Below are 24,689 nucleotides of genomic sequence, written 5' to 3'. Positions count from 1 at the left end.
TGTTCTAAGTTTTGCATTTTGGAACTTGGTAACAAAGGAGAGAAACTCACATCAACTGTGGAACAAGATGCAAAATAAGCACAGCTGCAGGAACCAGGACCTGCTCTTTGACCGCAGGAGGAAAAATGTGAGATGGCACCCCAAGGCAATAATTTTAGCTGAGTGATAAAATAGTTCTCAAACTAAAGACAATCTGCGCGGACTTACCATTTGAAAGGCACAATGCAGTGTTAAGATTCTACGGCAGGATAAATTTTAAGTCAAAGACAAATACACAACTATCATAACATAGATTTACATGTACACGAAACGGGGGATAAAGACTCACAAAATTTCTCTGTTCTGTTTTCAAAGACAAAACAGAACACCTACTAACCCGTATCATAAGCTGTAGCTGAGTAGAATACTTTGCGATTTATGATATAGGGTTAATTTTGGACTACTTGTACACAAGAGAAAGCAATGTGAAAAAAAGGATTTTATATTTTAACTAGGTCAGCCAAAGCACTTTGTAAAATTGATCTAAAAAGAAAAATCCTAGCAGATTTGGAATTGTGATCAATCCTCAGAAGTAAGTGGAGTCAACCCACCATCCTTTACGTCATCTGATAGCAACCTAGTCAATTGAAAGTGTCTCGCTCCTTTTAATGGACACTAGAACTGGCCCAGCATGCATAGTTGAATCTTTAAGTGCAAGAAAAAGATCACAGCCATAAGCAGCGGTCATACAGCAAGAAATGTCAGTCATCATAGAATCACACAATGGTTTGGGTTGGACAGTTCCTCCCAGCCCACCCAGTGCCACCCCTGCCACGGGCAGGGACACCCTCCACTAGCCCAGGTTGCCCAAAGCCCCATCTGAATCTGTCATTGTATTTTGTAGAACAGCTGCTCATTCTCTTTTGCTGACAGAAATTTTATTTACTGCCAGAGGTGCCAAACTTAAAGCCACAGACGACAAGTCAATAAATTTTCCTGAGACTCTCTAATCAGACCCAAGACCTTCAAAAAAGCACTGACTCCCTTACTTCTATCATTAAGAATACTATAAAATACACTACAGTGCTTCCCATTTTTTTATGTACAATTCTTTTTCCTCAGTGCAGCTTTTAAAACTTTCCTTCTTTCACACAAAAAGCTGCAGATTCTGCTCTGAAAATGAAACAGTAAAATAAATAGTACTATACATGTTCAGAGTACGCATTTAAAATTCTCAGGCCAGATAGGAGTATCATACCTACTGAAGAGGAAATACAGAATGCTAAGAAATACACATAAATTAGCTTGCTTCATGTTGCTCACATCCATCATAGAGATGAGTTAAATAGCCATCTTCCTTAACAATGCGAACAGTCAGTTACAACAGTTGAGCTGATAAGGAGTAACTGGATACCTTTGTTGTAATTACCATCTGTATATTTAGTCAAGTGACTTAATAGTGTTCTCTTTTTTAGCATGAACACAATCAACTGTTGCAAAAGAAACAGGACCACAGGCTGACATTAGATGGTTAACTAAAATCCCCTGACGTAATTTTTAAGTAACTTGATAATTTCTAAGTAATATTGATCTCAGCTTTGAGAAAATGGGACAGGTGCACTTTTCCATCTGCAATTACAAATGACAATGATAATAAAAAAAATTCATCAGATCCCAAAATATATACAATGAAAATTAAGCTGACTACTGCTGGCATGTTAACACTTCAAAACGAACTTTTAAGTGTGAAGTGAAGGGGACAGAACTGCAATGTTCAAGTTCTTTTTTGTTTCTTTACAACAGAAACACCATAATAGAATAATTTCTGCTTAAAACAACAATACAGTTTCTACATAGTCATTACACATCCACTATTCAACTAGGAGGAAATTAAGGATGTAGGTCCATGTCCTGGTTCTGGCAGGGATAGAGTTAATGTTCTTCCTAGCAGCTGGTTGGTGCTGCGGTTTGGATTTAGGATGAGAATAACGTTGATAACACACTGATGTGTTTAGTTGTTGCCAAGCAGTCGGGGACTTTTCAGGTTCTCATACCGGCCTGCCAGGGAGGAGGCTGGGGGTGCCCAAGGAGCTGGGGGACACACAAAGGCAGGACAGCTGACCCAAACTGGCCAAAGGGATATCGCAGACCGTGTGACGTCATGCTCCATATAGAACTGGGGGGTGGGCCAGGAGGCGACGGCGCTCAGGAACTAGCTGGGCACCGGTTCTGGGTGGTGAGCAATTGTGCTGCGCGTCACTTGGTTTGGATGTTCTCTTAATTGTTATTGTCTTCCTTTTCTGTCCTGTTAAACTGCCTTTATCTCAACCCACGAGTTTTACCTTTTTCTTTTTGATTCTCTCCCCCACCCCGCTGGGGCAGGGGAGTGAGCGAACGGCTGTGTGGTGGGTTTGGCTGCCGGCCGGGTTAAACCAGGACAGTCTAAAAAATGCATCACCGCAAATATTAATAGCATATACTTGCAATAAATTACTTTTTAATATTTGTGGGGTTTTCCCTGTCAGTAACAAGTATTCTAAAAAAAAAAAAAAAAAAAAAAGAAAAACCAACTTCACTAGTAATACCTAAAAATAGATAAACCCTTGGACTTCAGAATACTAATGACAGCAATTCCCAATTTCTCTTAAAGATAAAACTAAGAAACAATACACAATCGATACCTCTTTATTCTCTGAAAACAAAACAACCATTTCAGTGTTTATGTATGCATTACAAAGAACAAGGTGGCAAAAATATATTAGAAATCTATTTATGGACAGGTTTCCAGACTTACATGATTTCAAACGACTATAAACAATCATTCTGAAAAATTTTACAGTTCCCATCTAAATCACTGCTGTGGAAAGTAAAGGTAGACAGGCCACAAAAGTAGTAACATGCTTGACAGGGATTACCAAAACCAAACAAGTTTGGCTTTCAGAAGCAGCTGCTACCTCATTCTGACTGAAACATCTCATTGATTCTCTCAAATTCTTAACTACTTTCCTGAGTTTAGAAAGATGTTGTGTAATTGCTGCTTTAAAACATAATAATGTTTTGCCTAAGAACAGATTAAAACAACTGGCCTGAAGAGTTTACTGAAATACAGATGTAGAGATGGACTTTGAGGATCAGCCTAAGGTTCATGCCTTTAACTGTGCAACATCACTAAAAATGCTCATCTGCTTTGTTTCAAATGTTTATTGGAAACCCATGTGAAATGCTGGCTGTCATACTTAACTCACTCAGCTCCAATACTCCTTTCTGTCACCATTATGTCTTAAACCGTATAGTTTTAGGATATAGTCAATAGTTTCCAAACTCTTTGATTGCTGGATTACTATCAAGCTTCTAAGACCTTCCTGGACTCCAAATATCCTTATAATTAAATACTTCATTAAAAACTATCATGTGTGATGCAATATAAGGCACATAGCACAGTCAGGCTCCTCTAACTAACTGTGTATTACATATCACAGTTTGTTAACCCATTGTTTAGAAACCAGATGCATGCACTATGCAATACATCCTGATTTCATCAGGTTAAATCAAGGAAAACACTTTCATGAGCTTAAAAAAAAAAAATCAGAATTTAGAGGAAAGATAACTTATTAAAAATTCAAGCTTCTTGAGTTTGCATTATTTTAACTTAAAAAAAAAAGACTCAGATCTTCTCCCTCTCCTACTGATAATCTTTTGGTCTTCTAAATCCTATTCCTGTTCCTTCAGGATATCAATCAGTGGTGTAAGTCTGCAAGTCTCGTACACAGTACAGCATAATACTTAAATTATATTCTTCTTATTGTAAACAAGGCTGTCAAAAAATATTTGGCACTCACCTGTACAGTTTCAATGACTGCGTGTTCCAAAGAACTACACTCCCATCCGCTGCCCCTGACACTAGATATGTGGACTCAGGAGAAAATCGGCAGACTCTAACAGGACTGCCGCTGGGCTGCTCTAGCACTGCCAGCATCCGGCCATCACGAGTGTCCCAAACCATGGAAGTGCCGTCTGTAGAACATGAAGCTAAAAGGTGCCCTGATGGAGAGAAGCAGCAGCAGTGGACAGCATACGTATGACCTTTTAAAGGTGAGTACGGAAGTTCAGCAAAGTTGTTTAAAGAATAAACTCGAATTGTTTTGTCCAAGGAACAAGTAGCCAAGCACGATGATGAGAAGGCACAGTAGTTGACATCATCACTATGATCTGATAAAGTGTGAATTAATGTCGCCATTATGTCTGGAAAAAAGTTAAACAGTTAGACTTCTCTCTCCTATTTCATAAATGAAACATACTACCTTAACAAGACACATTCTCCAGAAAAGCAATAATAAATTTATTTGCAGAGGCAGATTTTTCATCTAAGCATTGCTTTATCTTCAACTTAAATCAGAGATTAATCACAGCAATGAGATGAGGGGTTTATGACTTGGTTAGAATGAATTTATCTAAACTTTTAAAGTTAACTTGCAATTTTGCAGTGTTTTACATGCAAGATTACGTAGTATCTACTTGGTCTTAGAGCAGTGGCTAAACAAGCTATTCTAGTTATTTTACACTAAGAATTTAGCTGTTCAAATTTGTTATTATTTGCTTCTACACTAGACCCAATGGAGTAAATGGGCACTGTAGAATACAGTCAAAGCATTAATTATGGTTGCCCCCGGAATACAGAATCATAGAATGGTTTGGGTTGGAAGGGACCTTTGAGATCATCTAGTTCCAACCCCCTGCACACCCTCCACTAGACGAGGCTGCTCAAAGCCTCGTCCAACACTTCAGGGATGGGGCATCCACAGCTGCTCTGTTCCGGTGTCTCACCATCCTCATAATAAAGAATTTCTTCCTCACACCCAATCTCAACCGACCCTCTTTCAGTTTAAAACCGTTTCCCCTTGCCCTGTCACTGCAGGCCCTGGTAAAAAGTCTCTCTCCATCTTTCTTATGATCCCCCTTTACATATTGAAAGGCTGCTATAAGGTCTCTCCAGTATCTTGCCTTCTCCAGGATGAACAAACCCAATGCTCTCAGCCTTTCTTCACGGGAGAGGTGTTCCAGTCCTCTGATCACTGTTGTGGCCCTCCTCTGGACCCACTCTTAACAGGTCCGTGTCTTTCTTGTACTAGGGACCTCAGAGCTGGACGCAGTACTCCCTGAGAGCTGAGGAGAGGGGGAGAATCACCTCCTCAACTTGCTGGCCACACTTCTTTTGATGCAGCCCGGAATACAACTGGATTTCTCGGCTGCAAGCACACATTGCTGACTCATACCTAGTTTGTTATCTACAAATATTCCTAAGTCCTTCTTCGCAGGGTTGATCTCAATCCATTCATTCCCCATTCTGTGCTGATACTAGGGATTGCCCTGACCCAGGTGCAGGACCTTGCACTTGGCCTTTTTGAACTTCATGAGTTGGCCCACTCCTCAAGCCTGTCAGCATCTCTCTGGATGGCATCCCTTCCCTCCAACAAATCAAGTGCACCACTCAACTTGGTGTCATCTGCAAACTTGCTGAGGGCTGTACTCAGTGCCACTGCCTGTGTCACTGATGAAGATATTAAATAGTACTGGTCGAAGTACGGACCCTTGAGGGACACCACTCGTTACTGGTTTCCATTTGGACACCGAGCCATTGACTGCAACTCTTTGGACATGGCCAGCTAGCCCACTCCTTATCCTTCTAATAGTCCATCCGCCAAACCCATCTCTAGGGTTTGGACAAGGATGTTGTGTGGTACCACGTTAAAGGCCTTACAGAAGTCCAGGTAGATGACATCAGTAGTTGTGCACTGATGCAGTTACTCCATCATAGAAGGCAAACTACCTTAGTAAGCCAATTATTAGTAGGGTACCTATTACTAGATTGTTATAGCAATAAATTTTTATTAAATATGATCTAAATGAAAAAAGCTTGTTAAGTTTTCCTACCAATCTAGGATGAAAGTTAAAAGGTGTCTTTGTATTTGCTTTCAAATCATCCTCTCGCTAACTGAAAGTGTCATGTATCCATTTCCAAGCCATCCATATCAACAAACTTTTTTGTGAAAGCGTGGAATCAGCAGAAACATGTCTCATCATACCTATAAACCTCAGCCCAGGATGAAATAGAGTGCTAAATCTCCAGCTGGGAGCAGGCCACAAACGTGTGCTACGACTGAAATACAAATCACAGAAAATTCCACTTTGCATCCAAAGACTAACAGCTATTTTGAACTAATGGCTATGAGAAGCAAGCAAGAACAAAGAATACAAGCTAACCTGAGGTATGGCCTTGGGGATGTGACTGCTACTGATTTGCTGGGAAAGAGCCAGTGCATCTTCCTTTCTATTATCTTCCCTGCTCTTGTGAAATCAAGTTATTATCTGTATCACCACAGGCCAGGTTGTATTTTTTCCTCCTGGAGCGATCTGATTAGGTGACTAAGTGTAGGACCCCCGTCGGAGAAAGGAAAAGGCAATTTATTTCCCCACCCCTGCAATGTGCAAATATTAAAAAGAACATTCACATCCTCTCCCAGCAATGCTGTGCCTCTGCCTGCACAGCAACCAATGCAAAAAAGGCAGGGTCTGGAGTACTCAGTGCAAGGGTCAGGAGTAGGAAAGCCTCGGTGGAAGTCAGAGGGCTGGTCTAGGGAACAGGAACGGAACCACAGCTGCTTTACTGAAACTGGAAGAGACTGTTATTCTGGTCCTTCCTAACTCTCCACCCCTTCTCTTTTTTTTTTTTTTTTTGGTGGTAACAATTGAAAGAGGAAATAAGCAATATTAATTTTTATGCACAGGGAGAAGCAAGGATCCAGAGAGATACAGAGAGCAGCAGGAGAGAGACATACACAGAGATGGGAATCTAAACTATTGAGCAGCGGGCAGGGAGGAATAGAGCTGATCAGAGCACTGCAGAAGACTTACAAAGACTAAAAGCATTATAGCGGAAAACATCAACTGACAGCTGGAGAAAATTTCAGTTAGGTGTGAGCACAGCGCTTTCCTTGCACTGCCAAGAAGCTCTATGATTTTTATCTTCTGTATTTTTTAACAATTGTGTACTACAGTGCACGGAGGATGCAACCAGGATGAGGCCCCATTGTTTTGAATGTAATACAGAGAAAAGGCAAGTCTTACTAACAAATTTACAAAGTTACCTAAAAAGAAACAAGTAGAGATAACAAAAACAGAATAACTGAGCACAGAATCAAGGGTCACCTGGTTTATAGCAAAACATCAACATTAGGAGAGTCCTACAGAAGCAGTCAGATACTGTTCACTCTTTATTCACCTTAATTCATCATTATGAGACATGCCCTCAACTATGCTTTGCTCTAACAGAAAACAATTAGTACGGTATAGACCATACTGAAGCAATGCTTCAGCTGTACCAAGAGCATACAAAACCCCTTACACTTATATAAACATTTTCAGCAATTATAACCACATATATTCAGCATTCTTTCTCTTCCCACTTACAATCCCATTGACCCTCCGGAAATTAATCAGGAAGCAGTATCAAAAAGATTCCTGGAAAGTATTCTAATCTGGAGCTTGCTGAAATACATTCCAATGAATTATAACTTGCAGTTTGCAGATTCAACAGTTGATACACTACTTTTAAAAATATAGGATTTAGAGCACTTGTTATACAATTGTCTACTGAATTGTACTATATATTCTTTAGAATAAAACCAGATTAAACAATAAATTCATATCCGCAAGTCTACCATAGATGAGCACTACGATTTGATGACCAGAGTCCAAGGTATGTTTTCCTTTCCAGGCCTGAATACCTTACTCAAATTCAAACCTCTGCTACCGTTCACAGTTAGGCAGCAACATTAGTGATGGCAAAACATCAGAGTAACACCAACTGGCTTGTGTTGCCAATGAGAGATTTGACTCAATTTTCATGCAAATCAAACACTGCATACTGAGTAACGCGTTTAAGTCAAAATGTGAATATTCAAGAGGGTGATCAGAATTCTGAACCTCTCCAGAAATTGCATTTGCTGCTACATAAAACAACAAAATACGAACTCCATGCACGTTTTCTCAGTACTTAAGACTGCTGGGACCAGTTTAGATCTCAACATTACACAAGCGATTTACACTGCTGATGCCTGGGAAAGCCCCTAAAAGGTACATTCCAACCAGTTCCTCCCCATGCTGCAGATCACAGTCAAGCTTCCTGAGAATAAGGAAGCACAGAGCCAAAAGGAATTAACTACAACGCTTAGAAGTTGTTTATGCTGAACAAAAGCAGCAATACTATTTATACTGAGATAGTTTATCTAAATCAGCAGACTATTAAATGCTTCATTCTGAACAATAATTTCAGAGCTAAGAGACAACCACAAACAGGTGTGGTTTTATAGATATATATACACACAGATGGTCGTATATGTGTGGACATATAAATATGCACATGTATAAACGTATGCATACACACACATATATATGTAGACACACAGACACAAAGGCAACATCACTGCTCCCTTTAGGCAGCCTATAGCATGCCAATTTAGTTAAAGATTAGATCTTTGAATACTCTCTATTTTAGCTTCCAGATTCTCCTAGTTTTATCACTATACTGTTTAAAACCATTAAACATATTAAGTAGTGTCAACAACGTCTCTTAAGAAAGAAAATCAACGTACTTCCTTCAACAATGAGAAACTGAAGAGTCAGACAAAGCTTGGCATCTGGAAAGATGAGGCTGAAAAAGGCACCTTAATCTCGTCGTGAGATTTTTCAGGAGCTCACTGCAGAAAAGCAAACCTAGGAATGAAAGGTTTCGGGTATCAATAGTTTAAACTAGCTGAGGAAGCAACGAGAATCTGGCGCATTTGTCACCAGAGAGATGTTTAGCATTACAGCATTACCTTCTCTAGCAATCACAATTTTCTCCTAATCCAAAAGCCACCAGCAGCTGCTCGCAGAAACAGCAATTCTAGGCACTTTCCTGTTACCACCGCCTCAGCCGACCACCAGCTAACGCCGCTGCACTGGAGGCGCAGCCCGGGACACGGCTCCGGAGAACGGCCCGTATTTCACCCCGAACTCTGATGGCGGGTTTCAGGTAGACACTCGGGAAGGGCCCTCGCCTCAGCCGCTCGGAGCGGCGCGGGAGGCCACCGCAGCTCCCCCGCAACGGCAGCGACAGGTCACGCCCGCCCGCCCGCCCTGAGGGGACCGGCGCCGAGCGGCCGGCCGCAGAACACCGGCTCACCGCCCCTCGAACCGCCGCTCTCGGGCACGGCCGCGCCACAGACACGGCCGGACACGGCCCCAACGCCCGCCGCCCGCCCCCCCCCCGCGGGCACGGCAGGGCCTGCTCCGACCGCCGCGCCGGCCTCAAGGCGGGAGGATACACGCCACCGCGCGCTGCCCGCGCACGACCCTGGGCCGCCCGTCCCGCCGCGGAGCGCTCCTGCCGCGCGGCCCCCGCGCACGAGCCAGCGTGGCTGCGCACACGCAGACCCCCCCCCCAGCCTCCTCAGGGTGGCGCAGCCCGAGCTGGCTTCCCCTGCTCTGGGCTGCACCACGGCGCGAAGGCCCAAGGCGGAGAAGGCGTTTCCGCGTTAACCGACTCCTCACTGCTTCCGTCATTCCGCCCACTGAAGCGACGTCAGCGTGGAAGTTGCTTTTACCCCACCGCGCCCGCAACTGTTGTCCAAGCCCTTTCCACCTTTCAGATTTGGCGGCCTGGATCCATTTGGCACCCACGGCCTTTTTACCTGCTCGGGTGCGTTTTGTCGCTGTGTGACGCAGGCCCCTTAGCGGGAGGCGGGCTGAAAGGGGGCGTCGGCACCTGTGACGAGGGCAGCGGGGTGCAGGGAGGAGCTGGTGAAGATCGCCTCGGGGCAGGAGAGCGGGGTGCCGCTGAGCTCTGCGCAGGGCCGGTAGCCGCAGGGCCGGTAGCCGCAGGGCCACCTGCTTCCACACCGGGTGTGCCGGTTTGCTGCGGCTGCAGGGCTGCGTTCCCAGCTGGTGGAACAAAAGATCGCGGCACCTTTCCCCGCACCTCCCGGCTGCCACCGGCGCACCGGCCGGCAGGGCCTCTGCCCGCAGAAGGCGGCGCTGAGCCGGAGCGCGGGTGAACGCGTGACGTTACCTGCAGTTACCAGCTGAAGTGAAGGGGGTTCAAACAAGTACAACTCCCTCAGCCCATCATCGACCGAGAAATTTACATCATTGCCATTTTTGCATCCAGACACATGCAAAATAAATGGCTTATCACGACACCTATCTTTTTTTTTTTAGAAAGGAAAACGAAGTCGCTTTCTTGGGGTCACTCTTTGCCCAGGAAACATTCCCATTTTTGTAAATGGTTTACCTTCCACGTTTGAATCTATGATCTTGCATTCTGGTTTATAGTACGTGTTATCTGATTGCACGTTATTTGATTCACTGGCTCATGACTGCCTGTTAATTATTCTGAATCCTAGGTGATGGGCTAGCATTCAGTCTATTTCTTATGTGTTGCATTGATTTAGCAGCTATCCATAAGATTATACATAACTAAATAAAACGCCTCATGGCCTTAAAAGAACTCTGTATCAATTATTAGAGACTCCCTTACTGAAGAGGAAGGTAGACAGTTGATTGTGAATACCACACACTTAAATTGTGTGGATTGTGAATGCAACACCAACACGCTTAAAGATTGTTCCATAATATTTTATGGATGGAAAACTTGAAATTACTTGCTAAATAAGACATTGTGAATCAGTAAAATGCCCAGAAATTTAGCTACTATCTTTGGACAATACAAGCAATAGAAATTTGTGTAATGAAAGATAACACACTCATTTTTCTGAAGGTGTATACCAGCTATAAAAAATTCTGGTTAACTTTGAAGTTCTAAGCTCAAGGTAGTTAAAAAAGAGTTACATAAGCAAATAGCATAATTGTGGTGTTCCTGATTTCAGTCTTTAGCCCTCAGTTTGCAGGCATGTTTTGGTAAATTTAAGACATTTAGGAATTATACAAGTTTAATAAACATGGTCCTCTAGGCCACCCATGACTGTTCCTCAGATGTCTGTGTTCATTCACAGTTAACAGAGCACCTCTACCCTTCTAATTGTTGTTAGGAAACTACAGAAATCCTATAGAAAGATTAAATAAAAACTTTTAGACCTCTTTAAAAAGATGCGTATTTTGTCCAAGACAACTACAACTTCTGATTTGCTGCTGCTTTTATATCATCCAATTTTTTTCAAAGAGCTGCCAAGAGACAAAAAAGAACCCACACTCACAACCAGAACTCTTCTTCATTGAGCACCATTAACAGTACTTAAAAAAGAGTCTGAAAGCTTGTCAATATTCTAAACTGAGACCAGCATACTTTGTTCAGAAAGGAAGAGCACACTGGAAAACCTTTCCTCTAAGAAAAGAGACAAACAGAAACATCAACAGGAGAGAAAGTTAGCAAAGAAGAAAAGTTAAGCACATTTTTATAGTGGTTATATCCCTGCTCTTTTCTGTGGAGATATGTGATGGCATGTGTATGATTCAAGCTTGCCATTCAAATGTAATAATTCCTGTAAATTTACTGAAGTAATAATGAAGACAATGGCTGTTAGTGAGCAAAGCAATACATTGGTAATGTCAAGTTAAGAGAGGTGATGCACTGTCATAGCTATAGTAGCTGTTACCACCTTAACTTTCCCGGCTGTTCAGCTGAATTAGGATACAAGCTGAAAAAAATGCATCTGTGCAGTGTAGCTGGTAACGTTGATCTGACTTTTCAGAAAACTAATATTAGATCTAGTATGGCAGATAAAGCATTAACCAGTACAGAATCTGAGAAAGAAAACCCAATTCTGTTTTGCATCAAAGAAATAGTTTTCCCAATAATCAAAGCATACTTGTAACACTCTTACAAGCCTACCATCGTACATTCATAACACTGATTAATCTTCACATCTCTGGAACATGTCAGCAAACCTTTTTATTGAAATCTTCAGAAAGGTGATGAAAAGGAAAGGTGTGAAGCAGTCAGTGGTGGAGCTAACGTTAGAATGCAAGACTGCCTGACACCCAAATGTGAATTTTTTATTCTAAGTAACACGAATTATTCTAAAAGGACTTTAGGAAAGAAAATTATTATGGAACAAGATGTTCTGGGGAGTGCAATAGAAACAAAAATTTTATTAAAAACCAGGCACTGGCTGTTCTTTCTCAGCAGAGACAAGAAGTATAATGGCAAGGGAATATATAAAACAAGGCTCTAAGACTCAAACATGGCAGGCTTAGTTTAAAAGTAAAAAACCCACACCTCCCCCCCAAAGCCCCCCGAAACACTACTTTGTGAGGGAGCTATAGGTATTGGGGTTCCGCAATATTCATTTGTAATACCTCAATTTTCTTCAGTCAACACAGCCCTTCTACAGACCAAAAAAAAAAAAAAAAAAAAAAAGACAAAAATTTGCATAGACAGTGGTTTTAAGAAACATGACATGTGGCATGTATTTACGTTATCGTGTGCATTCACACTGTAACAACAGTAAACAGGACTGGCAGAAACAGGTCAAACACGAGGCAGCCCAGTGGTGACACCTAATGCTACTGATGCTCATTCAGACAGGCGGTTGAACTGCACTCTGACTGCTTGGCAATTGCTTCTTTTTGAATTACCATTAAAAGGCCAGGAGAATTAGATGCATCATAATAAGAACTGAATGTTAAATGCAAGACTCCCAAGATACTATTTTTAAAAATCCTGTGCACACAGGATCTGAAGTATTAAAATCGCCAAGAAAATCTGGTTTGCAAAACAGTCTTTTATTGTATCCGTGCCACACATACTAGTGAAAAATAACACTCCTAAAAAAGGCAAAGAAAAAGAATGCTACCTTTCCACAACATTTCTTTTAAATAAAAGTTCAAGTACTCTTACATCAGTACAAAAAAAAATTCTGATCTATCTGCCCCAACAGGCCACCACAACACACAGTAGATAAAACACAGTGGTTACAAATGTCGTCTTTGTTATTTCTGTGGCAAGGCAAATGGAGGGAAATGTTTCTATGAAAAAATACTGTGTGCGTAGGAAATTGTCACAATTTTATTCCACATGGATACAAATGATTATACTTGAATTTGAGGCCGTGGTGGCTTGAAATTATATAACAAAATAGAAAAATGGAAAACTAATATCCCCTACACCCTGTTTTAAAGGCAGGCACTACCAAGATTAAGGAGACTCCACAGTGTTGGTAGAGGATAATTACTGTACAAGCAATATAGCTATAATTACCTTAAGACTAAAATAAAATGCTACCGTCCTCCTAAGGCATAAACAATAATGTCTGCAAACAATATGTACACATCATACATATTTAAAACAAGACTTAATATAAACAATAATGAACAGTATATACATGTCTCAATTTTTCTTCACTGTCTTGAAATACAATTTAACTACACAAGTGATGCAGCAACATATATATAAATGTAATTGTAACTCTACAGTAAAGTTTAATTTTTAGTGCTTTTACAGCACATCAGTGTAAACAGTTTTACTTGGCTTTGTTTTATATTTTAAAACATTCCTTGTTGTATTTTCAAGATTTAAAGCAATTTTCTAATTCTTCCTTTTCACAGAAAACGAAGATTCTGAATGCTGTATAATCATAAATAATTCATAAAATTAAATACATTCACTAAAAAATAAACTACAAAGTAAAAAAATGAAAAATAGATATTTATTGAAAGGGAAAAGAGAATCATTTCCCCAAGTAGAGCTCTGGTGGTTGAATATTCAGTGCGTTTTGATATATTTTAAATTGCTATTGCACTATAACACCCCTTTCTTTGAAATTCTTTGGGTGTGCTTCCCTGTTCTACCTAAATTAGTTTGTTAAAACACACAAACCAATAACCAAGGGGCCATGGTTGCTGTAGGAGTGAAGCCTTTAGAACTAGTATCACAACTCTGTGATATTTTAAAGGAAAAAAACAGTCATTAGTTAAGCATGTGCCTTGCACTTTCATGTAAATACAGTTCACATTGCTGGTCTTATCAGTCCTCATTTAATGAAAAGAAAAAAAAAAGAAGAAGAAAACAGAGTTCTGGTAACTTCAGCTCACTTTGAAAATCTCTGTCCATTTTTTTTCAAAATACTTCCTCATGTTGTGGCCAGCCCTGCCTATGTCAGAATCATCTTCATTAAAGGTTTCACAGTTGTCAAAGACAAGCCTGACATCTAGCGAAAATGCTTCAAGATTAGGGTACCTGAAAGAAGAAAAAGGTGAATGATTTTTTGCAACACGGAGAATCAAAGGGGAAAAAACACTTCAACTACATGAGAAAGAACTACCTTAACATCAGTGTATTTACAACCAGCCACAGAATATTCAATGAATGCTTTACATATTAATTATACTTTCAATTTTTCAATTCTAATTTAAATATTAACAGGAAAATGAACATCAGTGGAAGGAAATACTCTTGTCACTGTATTTGCTATTTTCCTCAAAAACTCTAATGTAGAATTTCAAGCCTGTACTGGAAAACAAACTTGTTAAAAATTAACTTCCTCCTTCCCTTCAATAGCTTTCTAGTTAAAACGCTATGGCTATTTCCCATTTATTCATCTATTCTTGGGCTCAAGACCTTCCAAAGTAAGTGTTGAGTACAGCTGCATTTACCTAAAAGAGGAACAATCAGGTTCAAAAAAAGGCTGCCCAGATCAATCCTGTAACATTGTGTTTGTTATTCTTTTTATTATCCTGAACATATTGTGTTCCAATATTCACAGGAATTACTAAGAGACAGACAGTAAGTGCTACAAGTCTGCTGATTCCCATGAGCATGTGTGGAGCATTTAAATCTCAGATTCAAGGGAGAAAAAGCCTGAAGAGGTCAGAAAGCCCCTTGTGTTACCCTAGGAAACTTGCTTTGTGCAGAGCTGACAGATGCTGAAGAGGGTCAGTCTTTATGGGTGACAAAGTTTTCTGTGGTGGTGGGGAGTCATTAGAGCACAGGGGTGTAACAAGGAGGGAAGGGGAACAGAGGCATATAGTGTCTTTCTCTTTTTTAAGAAGTTGTGCAGTCTACTTCTAGGATTATAAAATTATTAACCACCATTACTGGAATGTTACCTGGCTTCCCACAACAGGGATACCAATTTACTCCACAACGACATTATTATTTACAGGGACTCCATTAGCTTAAAGCCCACACAGTTGGTTCTTGCTTACATGTAACCACACTAAGATGTCTCAATGAGAAAAGAGGAGGGGAAAAAAGTTTTTCCTTTTGATTGATTTTGTGCATTTGACCTGGCAGTTTTATTGGTTTTCAGTTACTAAAAGTAATCGTAGAGGTGCCAGAGCAGGCACATCAAAATAGTTTAACTAATTTTAAAAAAAAAAATAAATAAAAATTGTACTGTATTTCAATGTTTAAATATTTTTAAAATGCAAAGTTTGCAATAGGTTTACTTACTGTCCACTACTTAGCTTGTCTCTAATGGTGGAAAAGTCCATAGGTTTTTTAATAACTTTCTTATATCCAGGAACAAGTTTCAAGTTTACAGGAAGTAAGAAAGGCCAGGCATCTTCATGAGTTTCCAATTCTGAGAGAATCATGCTGAATAAAATAAGGTTTTAAGTCAGTATTTTTTAAAGCTGTTCATATATTCACAGAGGTTTTTTCACTGTTCCGTAAATTCATCGTGTACTGCCAACTATTCACTTTATAAAAGGAAAGCACTTTATTCTGTGCCCTGTGTAAGGCCGAGAGCATTGTCAATAAAGATGGACGTCTTAACTGAGTATTTAAAACAGCATTAAGTTCTCTCCAGGCAACCTATGTAAGATGAAATTCTAGTGATCAACATTCTAAAAGAAAAACACAGCAACTTCAATACTTCCGAACCTCATTTGCAAACCAGTAAACCAGATGCTAATACTGGCTTTCCAAAACTGTGATGAGGCTTTTGATTGACCAGTAATACTACAAAAGCAGATGCATTCCTATTACTGTCTCCTCCTCCGTAACGTAATGCCTTTTGGATGCAGTGGATAATCATCTTTGCTACACTTGAGAAAGCTGTCAGTACCACTGCTGCTATCAGGGTTCTTCCCACTCTTGGAAGGGCACGGAGTAGATTTCACAGGCCACATTCTAACATTAGGTACTTTACTCTTGGGCTCTGTTACCAAATACAGCAGTTACTCGTAGCATGCACATGTTAAATCCCTTGTACATACACTCAAATTATCATAACCTGTATGGCATACATGACAAAGAATAGGGTTCTTGTTCCCCAGAACACACATAAAAAGAATCAGGCAACTACTTGTTTCAACGACACTTACCCAAGTTTAGAATTTGTCACTTTACCTGCATAAAGCCAGGTCCTTAGAGTCATCTCTTTTAGGTTTCTTAATAGCAGTGAAATTTTCTTGCTTTAATTGGCTTACAGAAACATTTTCATCCATCTTTCTTTTTTTAGGGTCTATTTTTCCTCTTTTTAAGGAGGTGCTTGCGGTTGCAGAGTCTTCATCCTCTGTATCTCCTGCTAATTTCCTGCTTCTCTTTTGTTCATTACTTTTTTTCCCTTTGATTTGAAGTTTTTTTATTTTCAGAGTTTGACCACTTGCCTACAATAGAGAGAACTGAAATAAGCAATAACCAAGAAATTACAGAAACCTCTGTTATTATTCACAGACAGCAATGAAGATCAGACAAAGAGAAGCACCAAAACAATCACAATATTCAATATCAGAGATTATTCGTTGCTTGCTCTTCTCTAAAGGCAAGGAAGGCTGTAGAAATCCCTGTTACTAGTGATTTAGGTTCTCAACTTGTGACAATATAAAAAGCACCTGACCTTCAGACTGGTAAAACGGTACCTCCTAACAAACCAGGCTGGCATAGTTTCAGACAAATATTTGAATATCAAGAGAAGTGATAGAATAAGTTATAGCACAATAAGGTAATGTCTATCTTTATAACAAGGTAAGTTGTAATATAACCATGATAATGACAGAAAAAGTTACAGCATGAGTTAGACCCTTATAAGCTACTACACAATCATTTCTCGACATTAACCTGTTTTTGTTACTTCTGTTGCACATAATGGTTTAAAAAACACTTTGTCTTCCTTATTACAAAAGATGCACAGAAAAAAAGGATCACATTGGCAATACTCAGAGAAAATACAAAATTGAGTATTTACCGTAAAGCTATTTCTTCAGTTAAAGTATTCACAGGTAATGGTAGAAAACATAAATAACAAGTTCAGCAAAAAATGCATTTAATTTTAGGACTAACTAGGGATGGGAAAATTGTGGACTTTTAAACAACACTAACTGCTAATTCTGTCATTTGAATAGAACTAACATGAAGTTCTATTTAGACTATTTTTCTTGGGAGGGAGAAGGAAAAAAAAAAGCAGCCTCACACAGGAAACATGTATAGCCTCTCTCTCAAATGTACAGCGTATCAAAAAAGTAAAACTAAAGTATGATGTACAAAAATGACAAAAATATTTCCTAAGTATATTTTCTGATTTTTCTTTTCAAACAGAATCTAAGACATTGGTCTGTCAACACTCAATGAAGCTCGAAAGAAATACTGAAAAAAATTCCAAAAGAGAAATAAAAAACAGTGGTATTGAATCAGCAAGAAAAGTGTGTACCTACTTACATTAAAAAATGCAGTTTAAAACAAATAAAACTGTAGCCTTTACTGCCAATAAAATCCAAGTTAAATAAAACTACTAATCTCATTATTTAATGGCAGCCCAATATAAAACATACAGACCATTATTTTCATCAAAAAAAGCACTGGTAGACCTGTAATTCTACCGTCTATAAAAAGGTCACTGTAAGTCACTTCACCTTTATGGTTAGTGTTACCTTTGCTATGCAGGCAGGACAAAACCAGTCACCATCTGGTATGGTAGTGATCTTGGGTCTGTGGCAGTAGGTATGACAGCCTTTATCACAACCATCACAAAGGAGCAGCAGTTCCTCATTATCTCCCTTTCGACAAATTTGGCAGTACTAATAATACATGAAAAATGGCTTCAATTCAATTTTTAAAATTTGAAATACAGGAATGGTACCTAAATTGCCCTTCCCCTCCAAACACACAAATTCACTCTCAAAATTATTTTCCAGAGTCTACTAATGATCACATTTTTAAAAGAATATATGCAGTATGTGAGGAACTAATCTAAAGGCTACATTTGGGAATCCATTTGAAAAGCAATTCTTTATAAGATAGGTGTCCTACAGCACACAAAACTACAAATACTTTTTACATATTTCAGTAATGTCCATGACAAGTAAAGGTATCTTATACCCATCAAAATCACTTGGCCCACATATACTAACTCAGGAATTTTCTTAATTTATGCCCATACTGCATATATAAATTGCTATTTCATAAAAATAATATATATTTTACAACAGTACTTTCAAATAATAATCAGTAAGGATCTTATCCAAAGGCCACCATGAACAAATTCAGCAAGGCAAAACAAACGATCCTAGCACTTCCTAAAATTCACACTGACTTAAAATATGTATTGTCAATTTTCTTGCATACATTGTGTGATTTTGATACTCTTCTATATCTGGACTTCTTTTTCAGGAACTTAGAGCTCCACATGTTTTCAACACATACTTACATTTACTGTGTAATTAAATGCATAGAACATTTCGCTCAAATTGAGAATGATACTGTATTTTTTCTGGATAAGAAATTACTACACCTTGAAACATTCGAATGACTTTTCAGGTGTTCCTACTCAATTCATAAACTTTTTGCTCTAAAGATATAGCTTTAAATTTGTAGCAATATAAACTCAAAGGTACAGCCTTGTACTGTAGTTTTTATTTAAATCATCCTTTAATTGTCCAGATGTAATTAGAACCTGTATAGGACTGGCAGAAATTAAAAACTTAGGGGAAAAGACCACTAATGATAGAATCACTTTTGCCATCCACTACATGGCACTGGCCACACTAAATCACATCGTAATCACTATTGCTGTAGTAGTAGTTTTGTTTTCAGAAATTTGAGGTTCAAAGGTCCATGCAAATTTTGACACATGCATTTTGCATGCCTTCTTTGTATATGCAGTTAACACAGATCTACTTGTTAAGTGTACAAGGAAACAGGTATTTCAGCCTATTTGCTCACACACTTGCCCAATTTGTATCAGTTGTGAGAAGTGTGCATGCAACAAAGCCACACATTTGGAGGATCTCAACTTTCTGAAAAATGAAGTCCTTAATTGGGATATGTGATGTGGAGCCTCCATAAAGCTTATGTCACGGATGAGATCAGAAATATTAAATCAGATGGAGCCAGAAATGCCTCTTTTTTACCTAAATGTCAAAGAATATTTACCACCTTAAGCAACCAGTTACAGGGGCTTTTTATCTTAGAAAGTTCAGGATGCTGAATTTGGCAAGCAAGGGACAATCTTTTCCACTAGGCTGATATTTATCTGTGCACAATGTACAGTTCAACTGTATTACGTTTCACACGCAGTAGTAAGAAATACATTATTTGCCACGGTATCTTAAAATGCCTAAAGTGGGAAAATAGAATATAGCAAAAATAGTTTGGTTACAGTATTTTTTTAAAAAATTAAAAACACTTACAACTTTCATAATAGATTTTTCCCATGCTATTGATTTCTGTAACTGCTGAATGCACAGAGCTACCTGTGCAGCACTGCGCGCTTCTGATAATGCCCTTCTCCATACCCTTAGCCCTGGAGCAATATCCTCTTCAGTTCTGCATTGAAATACAGAGAAATTAAGTAGGTCACATCCGTGTTTGCTTATGTTTAAACGTGGAACAATCATTATCACATTGAAAGCCAAGCAATGACAAAACGTACACAGCCAATAAGTATAAGGTTTAAGCAACTAAATTTCATGTAGTGCACAGACTGCGGCTACGTGCCTCAAAGCTTAGTCACAACCAGTTAAATGTAAGATAACTTTGCAAGATTATCAACAAACATAACAAAAAAATATCTTTACAAAGCACCATGCAGAATAACATGATCCATACGGATCACAGACATACAAGAAAGTACATAGATAACAGGCAATAAGAAAATAGGCTCCAATTAGCAAAGAAGCACAATAATTTTTCAAGTTAATCTCAATAACCTACCCGTCACCATCACCACTAATGGATGGTGCAGGAGCAGGGACAGTAACTGTGCCCACATTATCCAGTTTGATCTGAATGGTGGTACTTAAGGGGCTCTTCAGATACCTTCGCTCTATGTTCCGCTCCAAGTCAGCAAGTCTGGTTACAGCTATATCTAGAGGGTTGTCACTCTTCCGCTCTAGAGAGCTGGTATTGCCTTCTCCTCCTCCAGCACAATCTCCATCGTGCTTCTTGTGCAATCTAGTAATTGACTTATGTTCACGATATACCAAGTCGTCTCTCTCTGACGCAGGTTCAGGACACAGCCAACCCTATGTTAATAGAAAGGTTTGCGCATTTATTGGATGCTGTTAACTTAGCGTGTAAACAGAGGAACTGTTTTATGGAATCAAACTAAGTAACTGAAGCGCTGTTTCCAGTAGATCTTGGTTACTTGTAATCCATCTGTAGAGACAGTTTCCAAAATATCCAAGGAACTAAAATAATTGACCAAAAAATACAAGCATTACCAGACCTTCTGAAGGGACCTTTCTGCAACAGTCTGCATTCTTTTCTCCTTTTGAAGTATCCTGTTCTATTTTTCGAAACATCAGAATAAGTCTGTCTGTCCAACAGGCTCAGGAGACAGTATCAATTGGTCACAGAGAAATAACATCCATCCCTAGAACAAACTAGATCCCAAATACTACATCTGTACTATAACCAAACATGCAATTTGATATCCTTACACACACCTTGGAAAAATTCCAAATCATAATGACAGCCCGTGAATTCTTAACTCTTTCACACTCACAACCATCGCATGTTCTCCATGACTCTACAAGACTTGAGCAAAGATGTACTTAAAGGCTTTTCTGAAAGCATTAACAGCAACAATCACCCAAACCAGGCAGAACTGTGGCAAACCCCACTATAATTGAGCCATCTACGTGCAATAAAATCTTTGCATTCAGAGAAGGTTAACAAAATGTGGAGGGAACTGCACATTGTACAGGAACACTCTCCAGGAACTGCAATTCTGAGAATCTTCAGCTGAAGATTTAACCACAATAAAATGTTTCAAACACAAATATCCACAATACCGCTGCAGTGGATTTGTTTTATCTGCAGACAATTAGACATGGAATAAGAAGGCACTTACCAACAGCAAAAGGACTGCTACTATCTACTTTAAATTCTTACCACTTATTTAAAGAGACATTTTACTAAAAGTTGGTTTTACCTTAACTTGTAAACTAGCTGATGCAACTCTCCTCTCTAGATCTTCCACCTGCTGAAGAATAGCAAGATCCATCTCCATTGCTTGTTCTTCTACTGACCAGTTTTCCACAACATCTCGAGTTACCTGGTTATCTTCATTTTCACTGATATCAATAATTGCAACTGTATTTGAGAATCACATTTTTATTATTTTAATTAGTATTATAACTTCTCTGAGTAAATTCAAGCTGATTTACCAGTTACTCCAGTCAAACGTTGAAGAACTGTTGTAAAAGTGTACTACTCTTAAGATACCCACTATGGACAACAAATTCTGTAGGTTTTCAAAGTTGCAATTTAAAGGCAAGAAGGGGAAGGAGAGGCTGAGCTAGAGTGTTACAGAGATGGAAAGAGCTTAAAAAGGTTACCCACACTTACGCCACTAAAGCAATTTATATTAAACGGGATTTCTCCGATCCTGTAACTTTCCAGAACAAGGCTCGTGAAAAGGCATCTACAGACAATGACGCCTTTACCTTTTTTCTCCAGCCACTACTCTACCTCTGTATCTAAACACATCTCAAAGAGCTTTATGCCAGTCGTCTTTTGCCACACCACCACGCATAACGTAAATATCAACTACATACCATCCTTGTTTTTGATGCAGGCCAGAGTGATATAATCCATGTGTTTCTGTATTTGCTTTTGTAAGGCCTTTTCTCTTATTCCCCTGAGATGCAGCACTTTAAGCAAAGATTTTAGGTCCTCCGGATCAGTAATTCTCCACCACCCATACTGCATTTCTAAACCAAGACAAGCAAATAAACACTTTGCAGGTATTTTTAATGTGATCACACACAATCAGATTAGAGAAGTCATCTAGCCAAATTCCATAGGCAAATTATTAAAAAAAAATTTAAAATTGTAACATCGTAGCAGCACTACAGAAATTATCCTTCAAATAGTTCCATCTTATTGTTGTATTATACTTACCTTCTGGTATAGGTTTTGGGTTAGGGTAATCTACTGGCTTGGCTACTTCAACTGCTGTAGAAGGGGCAGAAGCTGTTTTTTCAGTCTGTAGTGCTGGTGATTCACTTTTACTTGCAGGAACACTAGATGCCAAGAATGAGTTACCATTCACTTCTGATAATCCCAATCCTGATCCAAGAGCAGGTAAAGGAGATGAAAATGGCACATTTGAAGGAAGAACTCCTGTAGGCCATCCACAAAACTGAAGTCCCATTATAGGTAGCCCAGTCTTCATCTGCTACACAGAATATATTGTTAACACAATCCCAACTACCATTATTAATTAATACAAAGAAACCTGAATTATGATTAGGATGCTATTTGTCAAACAATAACCACAACATAAGGAAGGCTTTTACTCAGTGCTTTGATTAGCTTAAGAAAAAACTAACGTAACACTTAACGTGTAATACTCCTTATTAGGGCCCTGTTAATGCTTAAAAAAATAATAGCTTTTAAAGTTTCTGGAAAACTAGTTTTTATTTATTTATTTGCTTTTCATTTAATACCAGTGGCCAACCTCCTAAAATCCAAATAAAATTATTGAAATACATGAAATATCATACATTGGGTTACCTAATTTTACCTATTTTAATCATTTTTAATTAAAAAACCTCCTAGATTATAAATCATCTGAAACATGGAATTAGTTATTAACATTTAGAAACAGAAAAAAATAAAGAAATGAAGATACAATGATAGCACTTCCGTGAAACAATTTGTCTAAGCAGAAATGCTGCCCAAATAAGCACAGCAAATTCAGACGACTCAAAAATTCATGTATTTACCTGCAGTGGTGACAATGCAAACGGACTTAATCCCATTGGACTCTGTGCAGAGGTTGAGCCCAGAAGAGGTGATGGAACAGGTGAAGGTGACTTTGATGGTGGATGTGGTTGAGGAGTAAGTGAAGTTGTAGTAGCTGGTGTATCTATATGGGTAACTGACATGTCATCACAAGGTATTCTCGGTAAAAGGCTGAACCACTGTCTGCTCTTCTCAGTAAGAGTCTTTAACAACTGATCATTTGGAATTAGTGGAGAACTGTAAAACTTTCCTGTCCCACTTGCATTGGGACTGAAAAGATTATTAGCATCAGACTTCTCCACGGTGCTTTGTGATACAGCGGGCTGAAGATTGCAGATAGAGTTTTTTGAGTTACTTGGATAAGATAACGTGCAGCCATTTGCTGCGCTTCCATTAGGTTTTGGGGACATAACGTCAGATTCAGGTGGCATTTTTGCTACCTCTAACAGTTTGCTTAGTTTTGAAAACGACCCAGGCTTTTGTAAAAACAAATTAGTGTTGTCCTTTTCTTTCAGATCTTCCTTTTGCTCACAGTGAGTTGTATTTAAACAGTGTAATTTTTCTTCTGCCTCGAATTCCTCTTCTTTGATATGCATGCTTTCTACCTTTTTTAACTTCTCTTTTTCTTTTGCAATTTCTTCTAGGCCTAAAAATGTACAAGAAACATAAATGAAATATAATAGACCAACTAATTTAGACCATTTTTATCATCATAATTAAATAAAAAATACTTCGTTTTTGGCTCAACGCATGCTAGATCGCAATATCTGTTTTCTTTTTTCCTAGTGAAATCACTTGTCACTTTATAGAACACTTCGAAGAAGGAAACAAGCTTCAAGGCACACACCCTGCTAAACATCTGGAGAAAAAATAACCTCAGTACAGTTAACATAGCTATAGTATTCTCCCTTAAGATGCATATATGTCTGAAGCAGTTTGCCAGAGTGAAGTCTTTGAAAGGGACGAATTTTTGGCAGTTTTCTTTTTGCAAGACTCTCCATGTGTTATCAAAAACCTCCTCTGTTTCTATCAAGAGGGTATAACGTTTATAGCCTTAAAGCTTATTTTGGCAAAAGACTCATTAAACTCACAGCCAACTACGAAAAGGAGGACCAAAATTCCTGTTGTGAAATCAAATATCCCCCAAATATTGAAACACAATATTAAATATGTTACCTCTTTCAATAAAAATCAAACATTGTCAACATTCTTGAAAGTTTAAAACTCTTTCAAGAGCCACCCAACATGATGACTGGGACTCAAGATACGGCTAAGCAGACAGATGTGATCAGACAGCACAACATCTAAACAAGCAGAAGCTGACTGCAAAAGCCAGTTTCTTCAAACATATGAGGTGCGAAAAATCTATCTTTTATGAAAAGGAAAAACATTTTTCTGTCTGTCTTGGTCTCCTAGTCTTTCCTAACCATTTCTCTTCTACCCTTATGCTGATATGTCAACTTAGATGAAAAGTCTTAAGAAGTACAAAATGGGATAGAAAAATGTCAGGAAAGGGGGCAGG

The 24,689-nt window shown here is 39.0% G+C and overlaps 2 protein-coding genes across 32 annotated transcripts in view; both read right to left on the bottom strand.

The window, feature by feature from the left end:
• Positions 1–10,046, bottom strand: part of WDSUB1 (WD repeat, sterile alpha motif and U-box domain containing 1) — a 32,120-nt gene extending 22,074 nt beyond the window's left edge. For 2 of the 12 annotated variants that reach the window (XM_054829134.1, XM_054829136.1), the window contains exons 1-2: positions 8,856–9,281; positions 8,631–8,751 (exon numbers count right to left, since the gene is read on the bottom strand). Coding sequence is in view for 8 of the 12 variants with exons in the window: in XM_054829132.1 (XP_054685107.1) it covers positions 3,819–4,221; positions 6,063–6,136; positions 6,241–6,299 (536 nt within the window). In the remaining 4 variants the exon portion in view is untranslated. Of the gene's footprint in view, positions 1–3,818; positions 4,222–6,062; positions 6,137–6,240; positions 6,456–8,630; positions 8,752–8,855; positions 9,432–9,710 lie in introns of those variants that run through there. The other 10 variants (XM_054829132.1, XM_054829126.1, XM_054829131.1 and 7 more) reach the window with 10 other exon arrangements.
• Positions 10,047–12,748: 2,702 nt separating this feature from the next.
• The window catches only part of BAZ2B (bromodomain adjacent to zinc finger domain 2B), a 158,142-nt gene continuing 146,201 nt past the window's right edge, over positions 12,749–24,689 (bottom strand). For 12 of the 20 annotated variants that reach the window (XM_054829077.1, XM_054829078.1, XM_054829076.1 and 9 more), the window contains 10 exons: positions 23,149–23,813; positions 22,322–22,598; positions 21,976–22,131; positions 21,351–21,511; positions 20,129–20,439; positions 19,606–19,741; positions 17,848–17,994; positions 16,328–16,587; positions 15,428–15,571; positions 12,749–14,212 (listed from right to left, as the gene is read on the bottom strand). In XM_054829077.1, coding sequence (XP_054685052.1) covers positions 14,059–14,212; positions 15,428–15,571; positions 16,328–16,587; positions 17,848–17,994; positions 19,606–19,741; positions 20,129–20,439; positions 21,351–21,511; positions 21,976–22,131; positions 22,322–22,598; positions 23,149–23,813 — 2,411 coding nt within the window. In that variant the 3' untranslated portion in view covers positions 12,749–14,058. The remainder of the gene's footprint in view (positions 14,213–15,427; positions 15,572–16,327; positions 16,588–17,847; positions 17,995–19,605; positions 19,742–20,128; positions 20,440–21,350; positions 21,512–21,975; positions 22,132–22,321; positions 22,599–23,148; positions 23,814–24,689) is intronic. The other 8 variants (XM_054829089.1, XM_054829093.1, XM_054829095.1 and 5 more) reach the window with 3 other exon arrangements.

This window comes from Grus americana, chromosome 6 (genome assembly GCF_028858705.1).
Source record: "Grus americana isolate bGruAme1 chromosome 6, bGruAme1.mat, whole genome shotgun sequence".
Classification (NCBI taxonomy): Eukaryota; Metazoa; Chordata; class Aves; order Gruiformes; family Gruidae; genus Grus; species Grus americana.
The sequence above is the reverse complement of the archived record's forward strand: the minus strand, read 5'-3'. Positions and strand labels throughout refer to the sequence as shown.